The sequence below is a fragment of the Antechinus flavipes genome, chromosome 1 (assembly GCF_016432865.1).
Source record: "Antechinus flavipes isolate AdamAnt ecotype Samford, QLD, Australia chromosome 1, AdamAnt_v2, whole genome shotgun sequence".
Lineage (NCBI taxonomy): Eukaryota > Metazoa > Chordata > Mammalia > Dasyuromorphia > Dasyuridae > Antechinus > Antechinus flavipes.
This window is the reverse complement of record NC_067398.1, coordinates 408,778,962-408,800,703: the sequence shown is the minus strand read 5'-3', so window position 1 is coordinate 408,800,703 and position 21,742 is coordinate 408,778,962. Positions and strand designations below refer to the sequence as shown.

Here is a 21,742-nt window from a genome sequence, read left to right as displayed (position 1 = left end):
AGTCTCTCCAATTTGTTTTTTGGGACACTGCTTTTTCCATACTCTCCTCCAACCTGGTTGTGCAATTCCCAGTCTCTTTTGCTGAATCACCATCTGTGATATTATGCCTTCTTTATTTAAATGTATCCCAGACTGAGTTCTCTTCTCTTCAACACTCTTAATGGTCTGTTCAGATATCATAAATTCAATTATTATCTCTATGTAGATGACTCTTAAGTCTCTATAACCAACCCTATTATCAAATTGTCAATTTTATGTCCCTAACATCTCTCTCAGTCATTCTCTTCTCTATAATTTCATGACCACCACCCTATCTCAGGCCTTTGTCACTTTTTGCCTGACCTGAAGCAGAGATATATTCCTTATTGATGTTTCTTTTTCTAGTCTCTAGTCTTGAATCCATGTTTCACACAGCTGCAAAATTAATATTTCTAATACTAGGTGTGTGTATGTCAATAATCTATTCAAGAATATTCTGTGGTCTTCCTTTCCTTTACCACATGACTCAGAAATACCTTTATATATTAATTTCATGTTAAATCTCCTCATTTTCCTTTTTTTTTTTTAAATAACTTTTTATTGACAAAACCCATGCCAGGCTAATTTTTTACAACATTATCCCTTGCACTCACTCTGTTCCGATTTTTCCCCTCCCTCCCTCCACCCCCTCCCCCAGATGGCAAGCAGTCCTATATATGTTAAATATGGCACAGTATATCCTAGATACAATATATGTGTGCAGAACCGATTAGTTCTCTTGTTGCACAAGGAGAATTGGATTAAGAAGGTAAAAATAACCCGGGAAGAAAAACAAAAATGCAAATAGTTCACATTCATTTCCCAGTGTTCTTATTTTTGGTGTAGCTGCTTCTGTCCATCATTGATCAGTTGGAACTGAGTTAGATCTCTTCGTCAAAGAAATCCACTTCCATCAGAATACATCTTCATACAGTATCGTTGTTGAAATATATAATGATCTCCTGCTTCTGCTCATTTCATTTAGCATCAGTTCATGTAAGTCTCTCCAAGACTCTCTGTATTCATCCTGCTGATCATTTCTTACAGAACAATAATATTCCATAACGTTCATATACCACAATTTACTCAACCATTCTCCAATTGATGGGCATCCATTCATTTTCCAGCTTCTAGCCACTACAAACAGGGCTGCCACAAACATTTTGGCACATACAGGTCCCTTTCCCTTCTTTAGTATCTCTCCTCTTACAACACATATTCATATACACATACACACTCACAGGACAAAGTCTACAAAAATAGATTGAATTAGTCCACTTGCTTTCCTCATATATAATGCTCTTTTTGAATCTTTTTATATATTGTTCCCTTTCCTGAAATGTATTTTTCTCCCCTTATTTCTGCCACTTGTAAAGTGTAAAATCATAGATTTAGATCTGGATAGGAAATCAGAGACCATTAAGTCCAATAACCTCATTTGAACCGGAGTCAAGAGAAGCTATGGAAGTTATATCAGGTCATGTATGTACTTAGTGTCAGGGTTAGGAATGAGTTTGAGTTCTCTGGGTCCAAATCCATTCCTCCTTGCACTTTACTACTGCCTTTATAATCCTTGGTTCCCTTCATGACTCATCCATACTAGCACCTATATGAGGTATTTCCTGTACTTCTTAGTCATCAATTATTTCCCTCTCCATAATTATTTTGAAAATACTTTTCTATTGACTTCTTTCTATATATGTCATTTCTCCTTGTATAATATAACCTTCCTTTGAGCAGAGATTTTTTTTTTCATTTTTATCTTTTTATTCCCAATGCTTAGCAGAATGACTAGCATATAATGGAAACTAAATAAATGTTTCCTGAATGAACTTGAGCTCAGTAACTTAACATACCATTCACATTTGTGTCAATATATTCATCTCACTCATTAAATAATCTGTCTCAAAAACACTATTTTAGATGTCACAACCTACTGGATTACCTACTAGTTATATTTTTTGACTATTATATGATTGTTATAATGCAAATGAAATTTACTCACAGTCTCGCACTGAGAAGAAAAAACAATAATCTTGATTGATTTCTGATGAATGCAAATTATTCTGGATATCCCATTTTACTTAGTTAGTCCCATAATATTCTTAACTTTCATATCACTCCTGTCATCTAACTAAGTGCTTGCCTCTGACACATAATTCATCTTCTCACCACTTGTTCAATCAAAACTAGAATTTCCTTGGTTCCAAAGAAGACAAGATAGTTAACTACCCTGTGAACCTTCCTCAAACACTCCCTCTTAAGGAATGTTTATAGAAGTGTGTAAAGGGAGGAAGGTGATAGAAGACAGGGTAGTGAGAGGAGTAGATAAAAAAAAAAAAAAAAAAAACAAAAACAAAAACAAAAAAAAAAAAAACCACCATTAAGGACAGGGTAGAAAAAGGGAACTAAAGTATACACAGGGGAGAAAACAGGATGTAGGGAAATAGAGACCTGGCAATCATAACTGAATGTGAATGAGATGAACCTTCCCATAAAAGAGAAGCAAATAGCAGAGTGAATTAAAAAACTTACAATATGTTGTTTAGAGGAAACACATGGCACAGAGAGACACCCATAGAATAAAGGTAAAAACCTGGAATAGAATTTATTATGCTTCAGCTGAATTAAAAAGAAAAAAATGCAAGGATAGCAATTCTGATCTCAGTTAAAGCAAAAAGTAAAATACAACTATTTAACTAATTAAAAGAGATAAGCAAGAAAAGAACATCTTGATAAAGGGTACCATAAACAAAGAGGCAGTATGATATTAAATGTGTGTTTACCAAGTTTTAGAGCATACAAATTCCTAGAGAAGATATTAAGCAAATTTCAGGAAGAAATAAACAGCAAAATGATACTAGTAGAGGACCTCAACCTTTCCCTCTCAGAATCAGATAAATCTAACCACAAAATAAACAAGAAAGTAGGAAGGTTAATAGAATTCTAGAAAACCTAGATATAATACACCTCTGAAAAAACTAAATAGGGGAAAGGAATACATCTTTTTCTTGCCAGTACATGGCACCCACACAAAAATTGACCAAGTATTAGAGCACAAAAAACTTTATAATAATATGCAGAAATAGAAAATGGTTCTTTTTCAGACCATAATAAAATAAAAAATATATTCAAAAAAAGGGCAAGGGAAAGATAGATTAAAAACCAATTAGAAATTAAATAATTTAACTCTAAAGAATGAATTTCAAATCATTGAAACAATCCATAATTTCATCCAATAGGATGACAATAATGAGACAACATATCAAAACCTATGGGATGGGGCCAAAGCAGTTCTTAGGGGAAATTTTTTTCTTTTTTTATCTCTAAATAGCTGCATGAATACAATAGGAAAGAAAAGATTTGTGAACTGGGAATGTAACTAAAAAAGTTAGAAAAAGAACAAATTAAAAACTCTCAATTAAATACACAATTAAAAATTCTAAATTTCAAATGAGAGATTAATAAAATTGAAACTAAGAAAACTATTGAACTACTTAATAAAAACAGAGAGTTGGCTTTATGAAAAAACAACAAAATAAATAAACCTTTGCTTAATTTGACTAGAAAAAGGAAAGAAAAAGAAACAAATCACTAGCATCAAAAATGAAAATGGTGAACTTGCCATCAGTGACAAAAAATTAAAGCAAAAATTAAAGGAGTCATTTTTTCCCAACTGTATGACAGTATGTCTGACAATCTAAGCAAATTGGATGAATATATACAAAAATATAAATTGCTCTGATTAATAGAATAGGAAATAAATTACTTAAATACCTCCATTTTAGAAAAAAGAAATTGAACAAGGTATTAATGAACTTTTTAAGAAAAAATATCTAGGGCCAGATGGATTTATAAGTGAATTTTGCCAAATGTTTATAGAAAAATTAATTCCAATACTATGTAAACTATTTGGAAAAAAACTTGGTAAAGATGGAGTCCTGTCAAATTTCTTTTATAATTATAAATATGATACTAATAGCTAAAACAAGAAAAGCCAAAACAGAGAAAGAAAATTAAAGACCAATCTCTCTAATGAATATTGATGCAAAAATTTTAAATCAAGAGATTACAGCAATTTATTAGCAGAATAATATATTATGAAGAAGTGAGATTTATACCAGAAATGCAGGGCTGGTTCAATATCAGGAAAACTCTTACCATAATTGACCATAACAAAACCAACAGAAATATCATATTCTTTTCTAATATGATCATTTTAATAGATGTAGAAAAAGCTTTTGACAAAATTTAACACTCATTCATATTAAAAAATAAAACCAAACAAACAAACAAACACAAAAAAACTAGAGAGCATTGGGATAAAGGGAGCTTTCCTTAAAATAACAAGCAATATCTGTCTAAAATCAACAGCAAGCATTATTTGTAATGGAAAAAAAAACTGGATTCTTTCCCATTAAGATCAAGATTCAAACAAGAATGCCCATTATAACTATTATTCATCATTGTCCTAGAAATATTGGCTTTAGAAATAAGAAAAGAAAAAGAAATTAAAGGAATTAGAAAAGGCAATGAAGAAATAAAGCTATCACATTATACTTAGAGAATCCTAGAAAATCATCCAAAGACAAATGAAAACAATGAACAGCTTTAGCAAAGTTGCAGTATATAAAGTAGACCTATATTAATCATCAGCCTTTCTATATATTACTGACAAAGTCCAGCAGTGAGATAGAAAGAAACATTTCATTTAAATAGGACTATAGACAAAATTACATATTTGTGTGTCTATCTGCCAAATCTGAATACAATTACAATACATTTCTCACACAAAGAAAGTCAGATCTAAATAATTTGAAAAATATCAACTGCTCATGGGTAGACTGAACTAATATAATAAAAATGACAATTCCACTTAAATTGGTATACTTATTCAGTGCTATACCAATGCCAAAAATTTATTTTATAGACATTTAAAAAATAATAGCAAAATTCATTTGGAAGAATAAAAGGTCAATAATATCAAAATAATTAATGAAAAAATAAAAAGGATTATGACTTAACAGTACTAGACTTGAAACTATATTATAAAGCAGCAATCATCAAAACCATTTGGTATTGGCTAAGAAATAGTATCTTGGATCAGTGTAATAGATTATATGCATCTGCATGTGACATAATAATCAAAGACTATAGATAGTATTTGATAAATCACTAAACTCCAAGTTCTGGGATAAGAACTCAACTATTTGACAAAAGTTGCTGGGGAAATTGGAAAATAATAGAAAATAAATATATACATATATATATAGTAAATCATCATAGACTTACATGTCACACCCCATACTAAATAAAGGTCAAAATGGATATATGATTTGGGCAAAAAGGGTAATACCATAAGCAAATTAGGAGAGTAAGGGATTATTTACTTATCAGATCTTTGGAGAAGGAAGGAATCTATGACCAAAGAAGTGAAGAACATTATCAAAGGCAAAATGGACAACTTTAATTACATTAATTAAAAAATTATTGCACAAACACAACCAACAGAAACAAGATTAAAAGGACAGTGCAAAACTAGGGGAAAAAATACAGCCAGTACTGTTAAATTTATAAGAATAAAAATAATTTCCCAATTAATAAATGGTCAAAGGATATAAACAATTTTCAGATGATTAAAGTCAACTATAGTCATATGAAAAAATCCTCTAAATTACTATTATTTAGAGAAATGCAAATTAAAACAACCCTGAGGTCCCACCTTATGTTTCTTTGATTAGCTAAAATGACAGAAAAAGATAATGATAAATGTTGAAGGAAATGTGGGAAAACTGGGACACTAATATATTGTTGTAGGAGTTGTGAAATGATCCAACTATTCTGGTGAGCAATTTGGAACTATGCCCAAATTGCTAATAAATTTGTGCATACTCTGACCCAGCAGTGTCACTACTGGGTCTATATCCTAAGGAAATCATAAAGAAGGGGAAATGATCCTAATGTTCAAAAATATTTGTTTCAGGTCTTTTGTGGTAGCAAAGAATTGGAAAATGAGCATAAACCCATCAGTTGGGGAATAACTGAATAAGCTGTGGTGTATATGAAAGTAATGGACTATTATTGTTCTATTTTAAAATGATGAACAAGCTGATTTTAGAAAGGCCTGAAAAGATTTACACAAATCTTTCTTTACTCAAAGCTGAGTGAAACAAGCAAAACCAAAAATACATTGTTCACAATAACAGGAAGAATGTTCAGTGATCTACATCAAACTGGATCTTTTCAGAGGTTCAATGACCCAAGGCATTCCCAATAGACTTTGGATAGAGAATGTCATCTGCATCCAGAAAAAGAACTATGATGATTGAATGTAAATCAATGCATACTATGTTCACTTCTTTTTCTTTTCTGTTTTTTTTTTCTCTCTTCCATAGTTTTTTTTTTCTTTCATTGTTATTTTTCTCTTCCAACATGATTCATGAAGCAATGTGTATTAAAAATAAATTTATTGATTCATTTAAAACAAAAAAAAAGTTCAAATCTTTTGATTATCTATTGGGAATAGCTTGCCTTCTTTAACGTTTGAGTCAGCTTTCTCTACTTTTTACAAATGTGGATTTTATCAGAAAAGAAAAAAAAACTGCTTATAAAAATTGTTTCTGCTTTCTTCTTCCCTTCTAACATTGGTTGCATTGATTTTGTTTGTGAAAAAAATTTTTTTTCAATTCAATGTAATCAAAATTATTCATTTTCCAAAGAAAAGAAAATCATAAGGAATCTGATAAAAGTTTATCTGTTTTTATGCCTACAATGGAAAATTCTACTTATAACTCATATGAGCTTTTTCATTCTTAATGGACAGTTAGAATATTTATATAACTAGAATGCACAGTATGACTTGAATATAAAGGAATAAAATTGAAAAATTAAAATTAAGAGATGAGAGAGAAATGTATTGGGAGAAAGGGAAAGAGAGACATTGAATGGTATAAATTATCGGTATAAAAGCAGTAAGAAAAAGCTTTTACAGTGGAGGGGAACAGGAGTAGGAGAAGGAATGACTAAATCTTATTCTCATCAGAATTGGCTCAAAGAGAAATAGCATACATACTCAATAAGAGTATAGAAATCTATCTTACTCTCTAGGTAAATAGGAAGTGTATTAGGTATAAAAAGAATATAGAGTGATAGAAGACAGGACATATTGAGGAAGGAGGTTGCCAGAAGCAAAATACATTTGAGGAGGTACAGAGTGAAACAAGAGAGAGAATAGAATAAATAGGAGAGAAATATAGTTAGCAATAGTGATTGTGAAATGAATTGTGAAACATGTTTCTCTGAAAAAAAATCTTTTTTGTCTTCTTTAATGGTGTATAATCCAGTGATTTTTCTAATCCTCTCCTTGATCTTCTTCTATCCCCCAAATATAACCACTTCATTTTTCTTTGTATTTACTAGAACTCTTAAATTTACTCTATTATTTTTTTTTTGCATTTTTGACACTGCCCTCATCGAACTGCTCCATACTTTTGTATTCATCATTTTGCACCTGCGTTGTTAAAACTTTAGTGGGTTCCTGAATGACCTGTTTATTCCATAGCAATCACTTAAGACACATTCCCCATTCTCTTTTTTTGATGAAATCATATATATGTGTGTGTGTCACAGTAATTTTGTCCTTAAGAACATCTTTTCTTTAACTGACATTCCCTATAGAAACTCACTCCTAGGGGAACTATGTATCTTTGAAATGCATTGTCTCATAATCTATTGAACATGACAGCCTATACATAACTTTGTTTCCTTGGTTATCATCATTCTTGTTAATTTGTTTCTAGTCCTCCATGGTATATAAAAATTCTTGATTTTTCATTATCCAAAATTCCCCAAATCTATGTGTACTCTTTGTTTTCTGCAGTAAAAATCACTGGCCACATTTTAACTATGTTCATTTAGATAACATAGTGTCACAAATTCATTAAATCTCAAATCTGTAAGAGAATTCAGTGATCAGTTCATATCAAACCATAACTGCATATCAATCTACTCTATACCATCCTTAACAATAACCATCTATCATCAGTAGGAATACCTCCAATCATAGGAAAATTCTGATTTTCTGATGTGGTTGATTTTAATTTTGGAAAATTCCAGTTATGAAAACAAATTCTTATGATAATGCAAAATCTACATCTTTTCATTTTCTACCTATTATTATTAAGTCTGTCTTCTGTGGTTAAATAGGTCAAGTCTCATGACCCTTGTTCATTATAGTTCTTACAAGATGATTATTATTCCCTCATCTTTTGTCTAGCCTAAACATGTCGTTTCTTCAACTGGTATGATATGGCATGGTATACAATCGAATCAAAATCTAGATCTCTCAGGAAGCATTCTAATTTTTCAGGCATCCAAAATTTAATCTAATATTCTAGATATATTCTATATCACTATAGCATTCAACAATATTATCATTAGACATTAGACATGTTTCTATTAACAGCCTTTAAAATGAGTTTTGTTAAACTACCATCTAATAGTATTGACTAATGTGAAGTTTGAACTTACTCAGTCTTCTAGATAATTTTCACTCAGATTATTGTGTTGCCAAGACTTCCTTAACTTATACTTAAGTATTTGATTTTTTTCTAATGCTGAATAAACTGTGATTAATATTTAGCTTTAAATTCTCTAAATGTCTACATCATTTTCACTTAAACTGTGGTCTAGTTGATCCTTTCTTATGTTACACTTGACCATTTTGATTTTTGAAATTCTAAATTTAAGATTTTATTTTAACTATTAAATGTCATTGAGTAGATGTTAATATTGTATAAGCTATCCCAGTCTCTGTCCTTACTCCCAATCCAATAATGAAATGAGATTCTATGGGAAATAGTGACTTCACTAATGTTATCAATGTTCAACAAAAGATGGTAGAAATATTTTTCACATATTTTATATAATAAATTGTTGTTCTTATGTTTATTAGCTATTATCTTCCATATTTGTTTATGTATCTTTAAAGATCTAACATGATGAATTTCTTGAAGCACACCTATACTTTTTAGTCAACTCTTCTTATCATGCATCTTAACAATAATATTGCGCCTTATTTTATTTTTTCCTTTAAGTGAACAAATGAGAAAATTTTCCCTGTCAACACAGATCAGTACCTGCTCCTCAAATTCTAGTTTTCTATAGGTGCCTGGGATTATATGTGAAAGGTGAGGGAAGTTGGAACTTTGTGATTCCATGCTCTGTCTTTTAGTGCATTTCTCAGATCACTACATAAAATTTCCTTTTGTTTCATTACCATTATTAAAACTAATTTTTAAAGGTCTTTCCTCACATATAGTGTTTTCTCCATTTTCATTACATTAATATAAAGTTAACACATTTTTGTTATTATTTTCCTTCTTAATTCAATTTCTGTTTTTTTACAACCTATGTCCAAAGTTTTCCAGATTCATGTATTTATTGAATCCTTTCATTATTTTCCTATTTAAAAATAATCTTTAATAGAACCCAGTTGCTTTGATTATATTTTTCCAGAAATATAAATCAAAAAGTTATGTTATCTAGCTAGCATTTCTTATGTTTATTTACATCTTTTATTATTCTTTTAGTACACAAATATCTGTCTCTTTTCATTGTGTAAGAGTCCTTTATTTTGGTTGTTACACTCACAGGATTTCTCTTCAAAGAAATTTCTGATTTATAATAATGTTAGCATTTTATCCATTCCAGAGAATTCACTTGTATATAAATTCTCTGACACTTGTCAAGGAGAGAATGCTGTATGAAAGCATTTTTATTTTTTTCTTTAAAAAAGTGTATATTGAATCCATTCTTAACAGTCACAGCAACATCTAGGTGAAATGAAAAGTCTGTTTATTTTTCCTTGGTCCTGTCCTCAAGTGTGATTTTCCAGGTAAAGATCCATCTGCTCTTTATAGCAGAGCAAGCTTAGGAATTATGTGGGGAGGAACTATCACTTTTTAGTTGTCCCAGCTGGCCAGAGGACCAGGACTTTTCCATATAGAACTGTGTTCGAAATCTGCCACACATCAAATGATGATGATGTTTAGGGGGTGAGCAATATGTTTAATAAAACAAAAACAAAATAACAATTTAACAAATTTACCGTGTTTGTCATCCATTATAGTATATTTTCATCTATCACTTTTCTTAATTTTTTGTCTCCAACATAGCAAAAATGAATAAATAAAAATGTAATGTTCCATAGAATTTTACTAAAAGCTTTAAATTCAATAAGCTATCCTATTTTTGACAATCTTAGAGTATCAAGATTCTTTTATATTTATCCTCAGATACTTTCTCTTGCTTTCATTTCTATTATATGTGCTTTTTAAAATTGGAAGTCTTAGCAATTTAGATGCTTTTCTCAATTCTCCATCAGCAGAATAATTTTATGTGATTTTCAGAATTCAGTGGTTAAATCTTTAATCCCTTTATCTTCTAGAATATCAGGTTATGAAACTATTTATGATGGTGAGTAATTGAAATTTACTCTTTCTAGAAGACTGAAGGAATTCAAGTTCAATATTAATCAATAGTATTGCATGGTATTTTAAAAAATCTTCTAAATATAGTAATCTATTCCAGAAGTTTCAACAATAACAACAACAATAATAATAATTTCTAGCACTGCAGTTTAAATGCTTTGGGGTTTGCAAATTACAGAATTTAAAATCTTATTTGATTCTCACAACTACCCTATAAATTAGGTTCTATTATCATCTCCATATAAGTGAAGAAACTGAGACTGAAAGAATTTAAATAATTTGCTCAGTCATATAACTAGTAAATATCTTTGATAGAATTTGAACTTTCAGGCCTTTCAGACTCCAATTCCAAGATTATCTCTAGTAGAACAAGCTATTTTACAATTTAAAGCTGTATAAACTATTACCTCTAGTCTTCCCAATTATTTCCTCCTGTAAAACAATTCCTGGACATCTCATCTATTGTTTTTGTTTGTTTGTTTGTTTGTTTGCTTTTCTTATGCTATACCTGTAATCCTCCATAATTTTTGCCTTAATATTATATTAACTTTTTTCTTTCTACATTTCTATTTTCAGGTTAAAGTTGACTTATTTAAGTTCAACATATCAAATTCTTTCTTCTCTTTCCTTGTGAGATAGACACTAATTTTTTTCTCAGAAATTCATTGGGGCAATAGTTTAAATAATTGGTCCTATTTATATAGCCATCTTTTTATTGCCTAAATCTTATAATTATAGATTTAGAGTAGAGATATAGAGTTACCAGAGAACTGGTAAATTATCTAGTACAGCTATGCCAATTACTTTTACAGATGAGAAAACTAAGTTCTAAAGAGGTTAAGGGGTTTTGTTGATCAAATGGCATTTAAATTCATGTCCTCTGACTTCAGAAAATAATTATCACATGGCTTCCTTTTTCTCCTAAATACCCAAACTTTGGCTTGGAGAAGCGTTCACATTCCTTTTCTGTGCCCCTTATAATTTTCAAACCAGACCTTCAAAGTGACAAGGAATATTCTTTAGGTTCCCCTCTCCACCCTTTATTTTAATAACATTTGTTCTCAGGTAAATCAACAGAAATGGGAAATGATTTTAGAACTAACAGCCTTGCAGATGTGTCTCAGATACTTATCCCAAGAAGATAGTTAGCATATTTCATAGTTAATCTTGTAAGTATCTATGTACTGACATCTCTCTCTCTCTCTCTGTCTCTCTCTCTGTCTCTCATTTTCTCTCTTTCTCAATTCTAAGCAGAGAGATTGTCCCAAATAGGACAAGGTTCTTCTTCTGGAGAAGAGGTTTCCTCATTCTTTTAACATCTGAGATTCTGTCATCTTTTATGGATATGGGAAACTGCTTATTCTTCTAAACTAATAGTTTATTCTTTATAGGAAAACACTAATATTTGTAAAGCATTCCTTCCAGGGCAACTTTCACTAACAATGAGAGTCAAATACCAGAATGTAGGTAATTATTATTAATCTCAGGATCCTAGGGATGATAATGATGGACTGGATTTTGAGTACTATTATTCACAAGTTTTCACTGCCCTTGATTATCACAGTAGCATCACTTGGATTTTGACAAAGATATTTATTTAAATCGTATAGTAAGAACTGTTGGTATTAAAACATTTTTCCCAAAAGATGCACTCTTCTCTTAAACATGAAATCCCCAGAGAGAGTAAACTAAAAGTGAAAGTACAGTGTGTTAATGAGTATATTTACAAGTCCTGGTTACTGAAAGTCCCATGTTGAGCCCATCACCAGCATTCTTTCCCTATTAGGATTTAAAGTTCCCAAAGTTCCTTGCTGGCTATATCTTTCTGTAACTGTCTGTATGGGTCTGTGTTTGCCATTACTACTTCATCTGCATGCATTTCCTCCTACAGGTAAGTTTCTAATAACACTGTCAATAAGTGATATACTCTCATCCTCACATCCTACCCAGCCTACTCTGCCCTCTTACACAAGCCATAGGCACAGCCTCCTCAAGTCACTTTTGAACTATTTCACTAAATGAATAATTGTTAAAATCTTGCAGGTTAACTAAATATTAGGTATATTTATTATATTATATTATATTATATTATATTATATTATATTATATCATATTATATTATATTATATTATATATATTAGAAGTTATATTGTTTAATCAGTACTTACCTGTTTCTTGACACAATTAAAGAGCAGTTCATTGCTGATAAAAAGATAGAATATTAACATTTTTTGTACATCTTTAAAATCTAATCATTCCTGGTGATTGATTGTTTACTTGTCGTCTTATGTTTTTTTTTTTTTTCTTTCTTCCATCAATTCTTTCTCTTAAATAAATAACAAGGAAAGCCTTAACAAGACATTTACAAATAGATGCTATTAAGTGCCACCAGGACCATTTCACATCATAGACAGATTTCCACTGGTACCTGAGAAGGAAGGATAAAAATGTAAGTAGCTGTTACTACCCACAGACACATGAGATAAAATAGACCTCCTGTCCCGAGGTCCCTAGTTACAACAGCATGACTGACAAAGCAAATTCTCTAGCTTCTGAAGCCCAAGAAAATAAATTCTAAGAAATTACAACTATTCATAGGAAGAAATGAGAAAAAAATGTTTTCCCCCTCACTTCCAAACTAGAGCTACGTCACAATCACTTGAATATCTGAATTTTCTGACTGTTATTCTCAATGTGGCACAACTTGCTTGTCGTGGCTTCTCCAGAACTAAATGGGTCAGACCCAGTATTAAAGCTGCCTTAAATAGCCCAGCTACTGATGAGCATCATGGGGAATAATTAGGAATGGCTGCCTCCCAGGGGCTGGCTGACTGCTGTTATGTCTAATAACTTGCCATTCAAAGTTTCTCTCTGCATAAGGCATGTGACAGTTTCCCTCTTCTGCTACAACACCAGGGATGTTGCCATTTTCCTTGACATGAATCAGTGGAAAGAGCATTGTATCTGGAGTCAGAGGAAACAGATTTAAGTCCTAGCTCTGACCAACACTGATCAATTCACTTAATCTCCCTGAGCTAAACATTTTTTTTTTCTATAAAATAATGGGATTGAGCTACAAAATGATCTTTTCCAATCATTTTTATTGATTACAATAGATTTGTTAAAGCACTTTTAGAGTAAATGTTCTTTAAAAGTCCTTTCAAGGACTAAACTTGTAATCCTCTTATCAAACAGTAGAATGGAAAGCTCTAAAATATAAACTTCCTCAAATCATCTGCCTTCTTAACTCTTGTCCCTTCTGCCTTCACTTGTGAATATCCTCCTCCATGGTTTCACCTTCTATGCCCTCTTTTTTTTTTTTTTTCCTTTCCACCTTGGTAAATGATTTCTTTTTCTATTATGTTACAATGAAGTAACCTCCTACTTCTCCCCTCCACCTGTACCTCCACCTCCTCTGACCTGCTATAGTTTCTATGTCACTAACAATCATAAACCAATGCTTGGAGTTGCATTTCATTCTGCCTTATATTTCAACACTTTCGCAAAGAGAGAACCCAAATTGTATATGTGGTTAGTGAATGCTTCTATAAAGAAGAAAAATATTGCACAAATCAAAGCAGCAGGTCATTTTAACCCTTACCCCTGTTTCCATCTTTTCTGGGTCTGAAATAAAACTACTTTGCAGTTCCCTTGAAAATTCTTATAATTTTTTCTGGAAATAGGCAGTTTAACCTACACCTATTTTCTAAGCCTCTGTACCTATGAAATAGTTCCCTAAGTTCTTTTGCTCACTCTCTTCTGGCTCTTTGCTACTTCTATTTTACTCGAGTATGAGAAATTGGCTATGAATTTGTCTAGCTGGGCAGCATCCCACCCTTCTTGATCAATAGACAGAGACTTTTTTTTTTTAATAATAGCTATTTATTTTTTAAAATACATGCAAAGATAGTGTTCAGCAATTACCCCTGCAAATCCTTGTGTTCTATATTTTTCTCCTTCCCTTTCCCCCTCCCTTAGACAGCAAGTAATCCAATATATGTTAACCATGTGCAATTCTTCTAAATATATTTGCACATTTATCATGCTGCGCAAGAAAAATCAGATCTAAAAGAAAAAAAAATGAGAAAAAAAAAAAACAAGCAAGCAAACAACAATGAAAAAGGTGAAAATACTACTTTATAATCCACATTCAGTCCTCTTTCTGGATACAGATAGCTCTCTCCATCACAAGTCTATTGGAATTAGCTTGAATCACTTCTTTGTTGAAAAGAGCCAAGCATCAGTTAATGTAAGCCTCTCCAGATCTTTCTGAAATCATCCAGCTGATCTGTCCTCACAGAACAGTAATAGTCCATAAAATTCATGTAACCACAAATTATTAAATCATTTCCTAATTGATAGTTATCCACTAAGTTTCCAGTTCCTTACTATTACAAAAAGAGCAACTACAAATATTTTTGTACATGTAGGATCCCTTTCCCTTTTTATGATCTCTTGGGATATAGGCATAGTAGAAACACTGCTGGATCAAAGGGTATGCACAGTTTGATAATCCCTTAGGCATAGTTCCAAATTGTTCTACAGAATAGTTGGATCAATTCACAACTCCATCAACAATATATTACTGTCCCAGTTTTCTCACATCCCCTCTAACATTCATCATTATTTTTTCCTGTCATCTTAGCCAATCTGAGAAGTGTGTAGTAGTACCTCAGAGTTGTTTTAATTTACATTTCTCTGATCAGAAGTGAGAGCATTTTTTTTATATGACTAGAAATAGTCATTTTAATTTCTTCATCTAAAAACTGTCTGTGTATATTCTTTGACCATTTTCAATTGGAGAATGACTTGTTTTCTTATAAATTTGAATCAATTCTCTATATATTTAGAAATGAGGCCTTTATCAGACCCTTGGATGTAAATTTTTTTTCCCCACGGTTTCCTGCTTCTCTTCTAATCTTGGCTGCATTGGTTTTGTTTCTATGTCTTTATTAGTAACAAATGGCTTTGATGACCACTGTTCTATAATAGAGTTTTAGGTCTGGTACAACTAGGGTACTTTCATTTGCATTTTATTTCATTAATTCCCTGGAAATTCTTGACTTTTTGTTTTTCTAGATGAATTTGTGATTATTTTTCTAGCTATTTAAAGTAATTTCTTGACAGTTTGATTTCTATGGCACTGAATCAGAAGATTAATTTAGGTAAAATGTTACCTCAGCCTGCCCATGAGCACTTGATATTTTTCCAGTTATTTAGATGTAACTTTATTTGTGTGGAAAGTATGCTGTGATTGTGTTCATATAGTTCCTTGGCAGGTAGACTCCCAAATATTTTATATAATCTACAGTTATTTTAAATTTAATTTCTCTTTGAATTTCTTGCTACTGCAATTTGTGGTAACATATAGAGATGCTGATGATTTTTTTGGATTTATTTTGTACATTGCAACTTTGCTAAAGTTGTGAAATGTTTTCAGTAGTTTTTTAATTGATTCTCTAGGATTCTCTAAGTATAACATCTTACCTTTTTCAGAAAGTGATAATTTGGTTTCCTCATTACCTATTCTAATTCCTTTAATTTCTTATTTATTTTTTTAATTGCTAAAGCTAACATTTCTGATACAATATTGAGTAGTAGTAATGATGATAGTGGATAACCTTGTTTTATCCAGGATTCTATTGGGAATGCTTTGAAATTATCTCCATTATAAATGTGCTTACTGATGGGTTTAGGTATTGATAATTTTAAGGAAAAATGCCATTTATTCCTATGTTCTCTCATGTTTTTGATATGAATATGCTGAATTTTGTTATTTTTCTGCATCTACTGAGATAATCATATGATTTCTACCAGTTCAGTTATTGATATAGTCAAATATGCTAATAGTTTTCTTAATGTTGAACCAGCTCTACATTCCTGGTATAAAATCCTACTTTGTCATAATATATTATATTGTGATAACTTGCTCTAATCTCTTTGCTAATAATGTATTTAAGATTTTTGCCTCAATATTCATTAAGGAAATTGGTCTATAATTTTCTTTTCTTATTTTGTTTTGTTTTGACACTCTACCTGGTTTAAGTATCAGCACAAAATCTGTATTTTAACTGGAATTTGGTAGGCCTCCTTTTCCTATTTTTCTAAATTTTTTTAATGGCATTGGAAGTAATTTTCTTTAAATTTTTGGTAGAATTCTGCATCTAAAAGTTTATAAAGTGATCTCACAATAGTTCTGTGAGATGAATACTAAGTATGAGTATTTGTGCAAGTAAAGTGAGAGTTAGAGAGATTAAGAGCTAACTATGGCAAGTTAGGTAGTGAATTGCTAATTATTTTTAATGGAATTATTAAACAGAAGCAGACTACTTTGTTTTTTTGGATATTCACAAGAATCACCATAATGGCCCTAGGGAATAATGCTTCAATTATACTTTAATAAGACAGAGGGGGCAAGGGCAAGTGGCATATAGAGTATAGAGATAAATAGTAACAGAGACAAATAGAGAAAGATAGGAAGTTTGGGGAAGAGTATGGGAAAGGCGAGAATCACTTAAATAGTGACAGTTAAGATTTGGAAGCACTTAAGCAGCATGGATTATTAGGAGACAAAAGAGTGCTAGGGGAGCAGAAGTTTGAAATCTCATTTTTTTAAGAAGATTTTCATGGAAGGTTAGATTTTCTTTTCTCCATGACCCTTTGGGGTTATTTCATTAACATATCCACATCATCTTATACTTATCAGCACTTTCTGTTATTCTATAGCAGTGTCTGGCAGTCATTTGAAGTTTACAATTCATAAGACCAAAAGACGCTGACCAAAAAGGCTAAATAGCTTTTCTGATTTAGTAGATAAATACAATATTATTTTTAGTTAATATGTGATATTGTTTGCAAATTATGCTGCTTTGATCATTGTGACAGTTTAAAGTAGCTTCTAGATTTCCTTTTGCAATCTTACCATTATTGTGACTTTATATTACTTATTTATAACTTTATTATTCTAACTAGAAGGAAGGTCAAGAGGATCAAAAAAGATACAATTTTAACACAACTAGTAAATAAACCAAGTACCTCCTGAAAAGAAACAAAAACTTACTGATACCATTTTATCAATGTGCTATTATTTTTATAGATGAGGAAGTGATAAAAAGACATGGAGTGACTTGTTCAGAGTTACACAGCTAGTAAGTATCTGAGGCCATATTTGAACTCAAATGTTCCTTACTCCAGATCTGGCATTAAATTCTGCCATCCAACTAAGCATCCATTTACAAATTACTTAACCTATTTCAATATCAGTTTTTTTTTTTTTTTCATTTGTAAAACAGATAATATTGGGGCAGCTAGGTAGCACAGTGGATAGGGTACCAGCCCTGAAGTCAGGAGGACCTGACTTCAAATCTGGTCTTAGACACTTAATATTTCCTAGCTGTGTGACCCTGTACAAGTCATTTATCCCAATTGCATCAGAGGAAAAAAAAAAAAAAACTAGATAGATAGATAGATAGGTAGATAATACTTGTATTTATCTCACAGGATTATTATGAGTCATGATTTATATAAAGAGCTTTGCCAATCTAAAAGTACCATATTTTCATTTGTCATTATTTCCTTTTAGCAAACTGAGAAGCTGAGTTGAAGTATTCATAGAATAATGATGGCTTTATCTCTCTGTAACTAGATTTAAGATGATTTTACATTTGAGATTATACAATAATTGATTCCTTTTGGAACAAAATTGAATTTCAGTGGTATGAGAAATTCCCAGTATGAAAATTCCCCTTTATTTCTAAATATTAGCACCTGTTTTTCAATTTATAGTCTTAGACAGGAAGGAAATGAGAGGTTGCACTTTTCCCACTGATCCATAGAGAGTAATGGTTAGAAGAAGGACAAGTCTATCTACTGGGTAAAATTGACTCACCATCATAATTACTCCTCTTTCACCTTGTCTGATTTCAATAAATCTGAAAAAGGACTTTCACTGAAGTGTGTGTATGTGTATATATACATACATACATATATATATATATATATATATATATATTTTTTTTTTTTCCCCACTAAAAGGAATGCCTATCAACTACCATGGTTTTACTAAATGAATTTTATTTTGCTTTTGTCTGTCTTAGACAACACGGCCAGCATTCTGACAAGAAGGCGGAGATTTAGTCGAACTATTCAGGATGTGTATTATCTACCTATTATGATCTCTGATGGGGGAATCCCCTCTCTTAGCAGCAGCAGCACCCTCACCATCAGAGTATGTGCATGTGAGAGAGATGGGCGTGTGAGAACCTGCCATGCTGAAGCTTTCCTGTCCTCTGCAGGCTTAAGTACAGGAGCCTTAATTGCTATTCTTCTCTGTGTCCTCATTCTCTTGGGTAAGCCATTAAAATGTAATGCCATTGTTCTAATTTCTTGTTCTACTTTGAAATGTCCCAGAAATGACTGGTATATGATGAAAGTGAGACTTCTCAAAAGTGACAAAAATCCAAAGTCTTTGGTAGTGGGCCACAAAAGAAGTTAACAAAAATGGTTGCAAAATCAAAGTCATAAAAGGCCACTATGTTCTGGAATTCCTGGTCTTCATATACCAATGAGTAACTAGTACTACAAAATCATCAAAAGCAATTTGGAAATTATTTTGATTCAAGTATGTGAAAGAGTTTGAAAGAGGAAAAATCCAGTGGAAAGCCATTGGGGGATAAAAGAAATGACACAATATAGATAGAAATATGTTACTTTTAAATTTTTTATGTAGACATAGTCTAATAATCTCTCTGGGAGGAATTTATATTCATTTAAAGAGAGTCTGAAACTTATAAAAGAGAAGGGAAATGACTTTGGAGAGAAATTCTTCAATCAGCATTTCAATGTCCCAAACCCTTTAGCTAATACTCTAATATCTGGTTAACAAAATTATAAAATGCTATATATAAAACTGTCTTTGAATTGGAAGATAAATTGTACTTTATCTTTTACTAGAGCCTGATTTCAAGTCTTTATCCACCCCCTTTATAAAATGGATCAATGCAGTTTGGAGGGCTCCCAAGTAGTAAAGAAGAAAATAATCAAATTTATATTTTATGGGAAATTATGATTGACTAAAATTGAAATAGTAATTTTTTCTTCTATTGCTGATATAAGAAAAAATTCTGACATCAGTAATTGAGTATGCTATTAACACAAATTTCCTAAGAATATTATTTTCTTTAAATGCTATTTTAACTGTTTTTTACCTTTTTATACTTCTTCAAGCTCTCTACCTTTCACTGCTATAGTTGAACTAGTAGTTTTCACCCGAAAGCATAGAATTCCATGTTTTTAATCTTCTCCTCCTGAGAATATAGCTGAAAGAAGGTCAGCCTCAGGATACACTATTATTGACATATTTGAGAGGGAAAGGGTCACTGGCAGGATGGTGCTGATAAATATTTAATAGTATCTCTATGACAAACCTTTAAGTATAATTAGTATTATTAAGATTTTTCATTTTGTCTTTAAATCTAGAAAATAAATACATAAAGCTCAGATTTATATCATTTGCTGATTTGTGAATGTATATGTTCAAGCTGAAATTTTAACAATGATTTTTTGGGGATCCTGTTGGAAGCTGGCTCTAGCATATTCCTTGTACTCACATTTTTTTTCTACAAAGTATATAATATTATAACTCATTATTTTTAAAGAAATATGCTCGGAGGATAATTAGATCACTATAAATAATATAAGCAGATATTGCCAGCATGTGGTGGAAAATTATTCCCTCTCAGGGGATTTTCTTCTATTTGCTAGGTCAAGACACATGTGGCCCAAAGGAAGAACAACCAGATTTGATATTGGCATAAACTGAGTGGACCAAATAGAGCTGCATACTTATCCACTAGACCTGAAGTCAGAAAGACATTTCAGCTCTAGTCTCAGATACTTATTAATTATAATCCTGGGCAAATCACTTAATGTCTGTCTGCCTCAGCTTTCTTATCTCTAAGTTGGGGGCAATTATAATGTTGATATTGGGAAGGGGACCTCAAAAGTTTGGAGTTATAGACTGGTATTGTGAGGTGTTTCAAAAGAATGTGCATCCTTGAACCATTTCCTGGTCAAGGGGCAAAGTTTTATTGTAATTATAATGCTATAACAAGCAGTCTAAGTTCCAAAAATAAAAAATAACAAGGAAACAGAAGCAAAGAGACACATCTGTCCAGCTTTCTATCACTGACATGCTAATTCCATAGCCCATAAGTAGGGCCATCGAGTAGTCTCTGGAATTTGATTCTCAATGACCAGATTATCACTGAGTAGATTATCAATCAGCAATGAACTGAAGAATGTTCTATTCAAAATCAGACAAATTGTTTTTATATTGGGAGTGTGGGAAGTCCCTGAAGAAGACTCCAAAGCCAGAAGATTTAGGATTAAAATAGAAGCCCCCTAAAATCAGGGAAACACAAAATCATTGCTATTACATCAATAAGATCTACTTTTCAGGGTTCTTGTGAGGATAAAATGAGATATTTGTAAAGTGGTTTATGAATCTTAAAGCCATATATAAATGCTATTTATAATAGTAATTATTATACTTGTGATTATTATTATATATTTTTAAGTATTCAATTTTCTTTTTCTCATAGGGTTTCTTACATAGACACCATTGTTTTGTTTTATCAACCATACATAACTGATAGGTTCACACAATAAGGTGAGAATGTGAGAGAAATTTGTTTCTACCTCATGTCATAAAAATATAAGGTTCCTAATTAAATTTGTAACTGATACTGAGCATTCAAATTGACTCTTTCCTTGATACTTAGCAAGATTGGGAGACAGAATGTTGCAAAGTAAAGAAACCTGGAGTTGAAGTCTGAGACTCTGAATTTCAATCCTGCCTGTTACCATCTACATGAATTTGGACAGACATTTTGTTTCCTCATTAATAAAATAAGAAATCTGGATTAGATGATTTCCAAGGTATTTTCCATCTCTCGTGCCATGACTTAATTTTCTATGTCCTCTGAATATCCCCAATTCAATTTCTTTCAGTTCTTTCATAAAGATTAAAACAAAGTCCAATGCTAGTGATTCTTGGGGATGGTTACAAGACTTTATCCTATAAAGAAAGACAGAAAGAAACAATCATTTATTAAGCACTTATGTCAGTGTACTAAGCACTGGGCAATTTTTGGTCACATTCCTTTTGATCTGTCCTTCTATTATTCAATTTCCACCTACCTTAAACATTTACCCTGAAGTTGTCAAGGTCTGGA

General features: G+C 31.6%; 1 protein-coding gene across 1 annotated transcript in view; it reads left to right on the top strand.

Annotated features, from left to right (window-relative positions):
• Positions 1-21,742, top strand: part of CDH18 (cadherin 18) — a 518,729-nt gene that overhangs the window by 470,281 nt on the left and 26,706 nt on the right. The window contains exon 11 of the mRNA XM_051969876.1: positions 18,605-18,856. Coding sequence (XP_051825836.1) covers positions 18,605-18,856 — 252 coding nt within the window. The remainder of the gene's footprint in view (positions 1-18,604; positions 18,857-21,742) is intronic.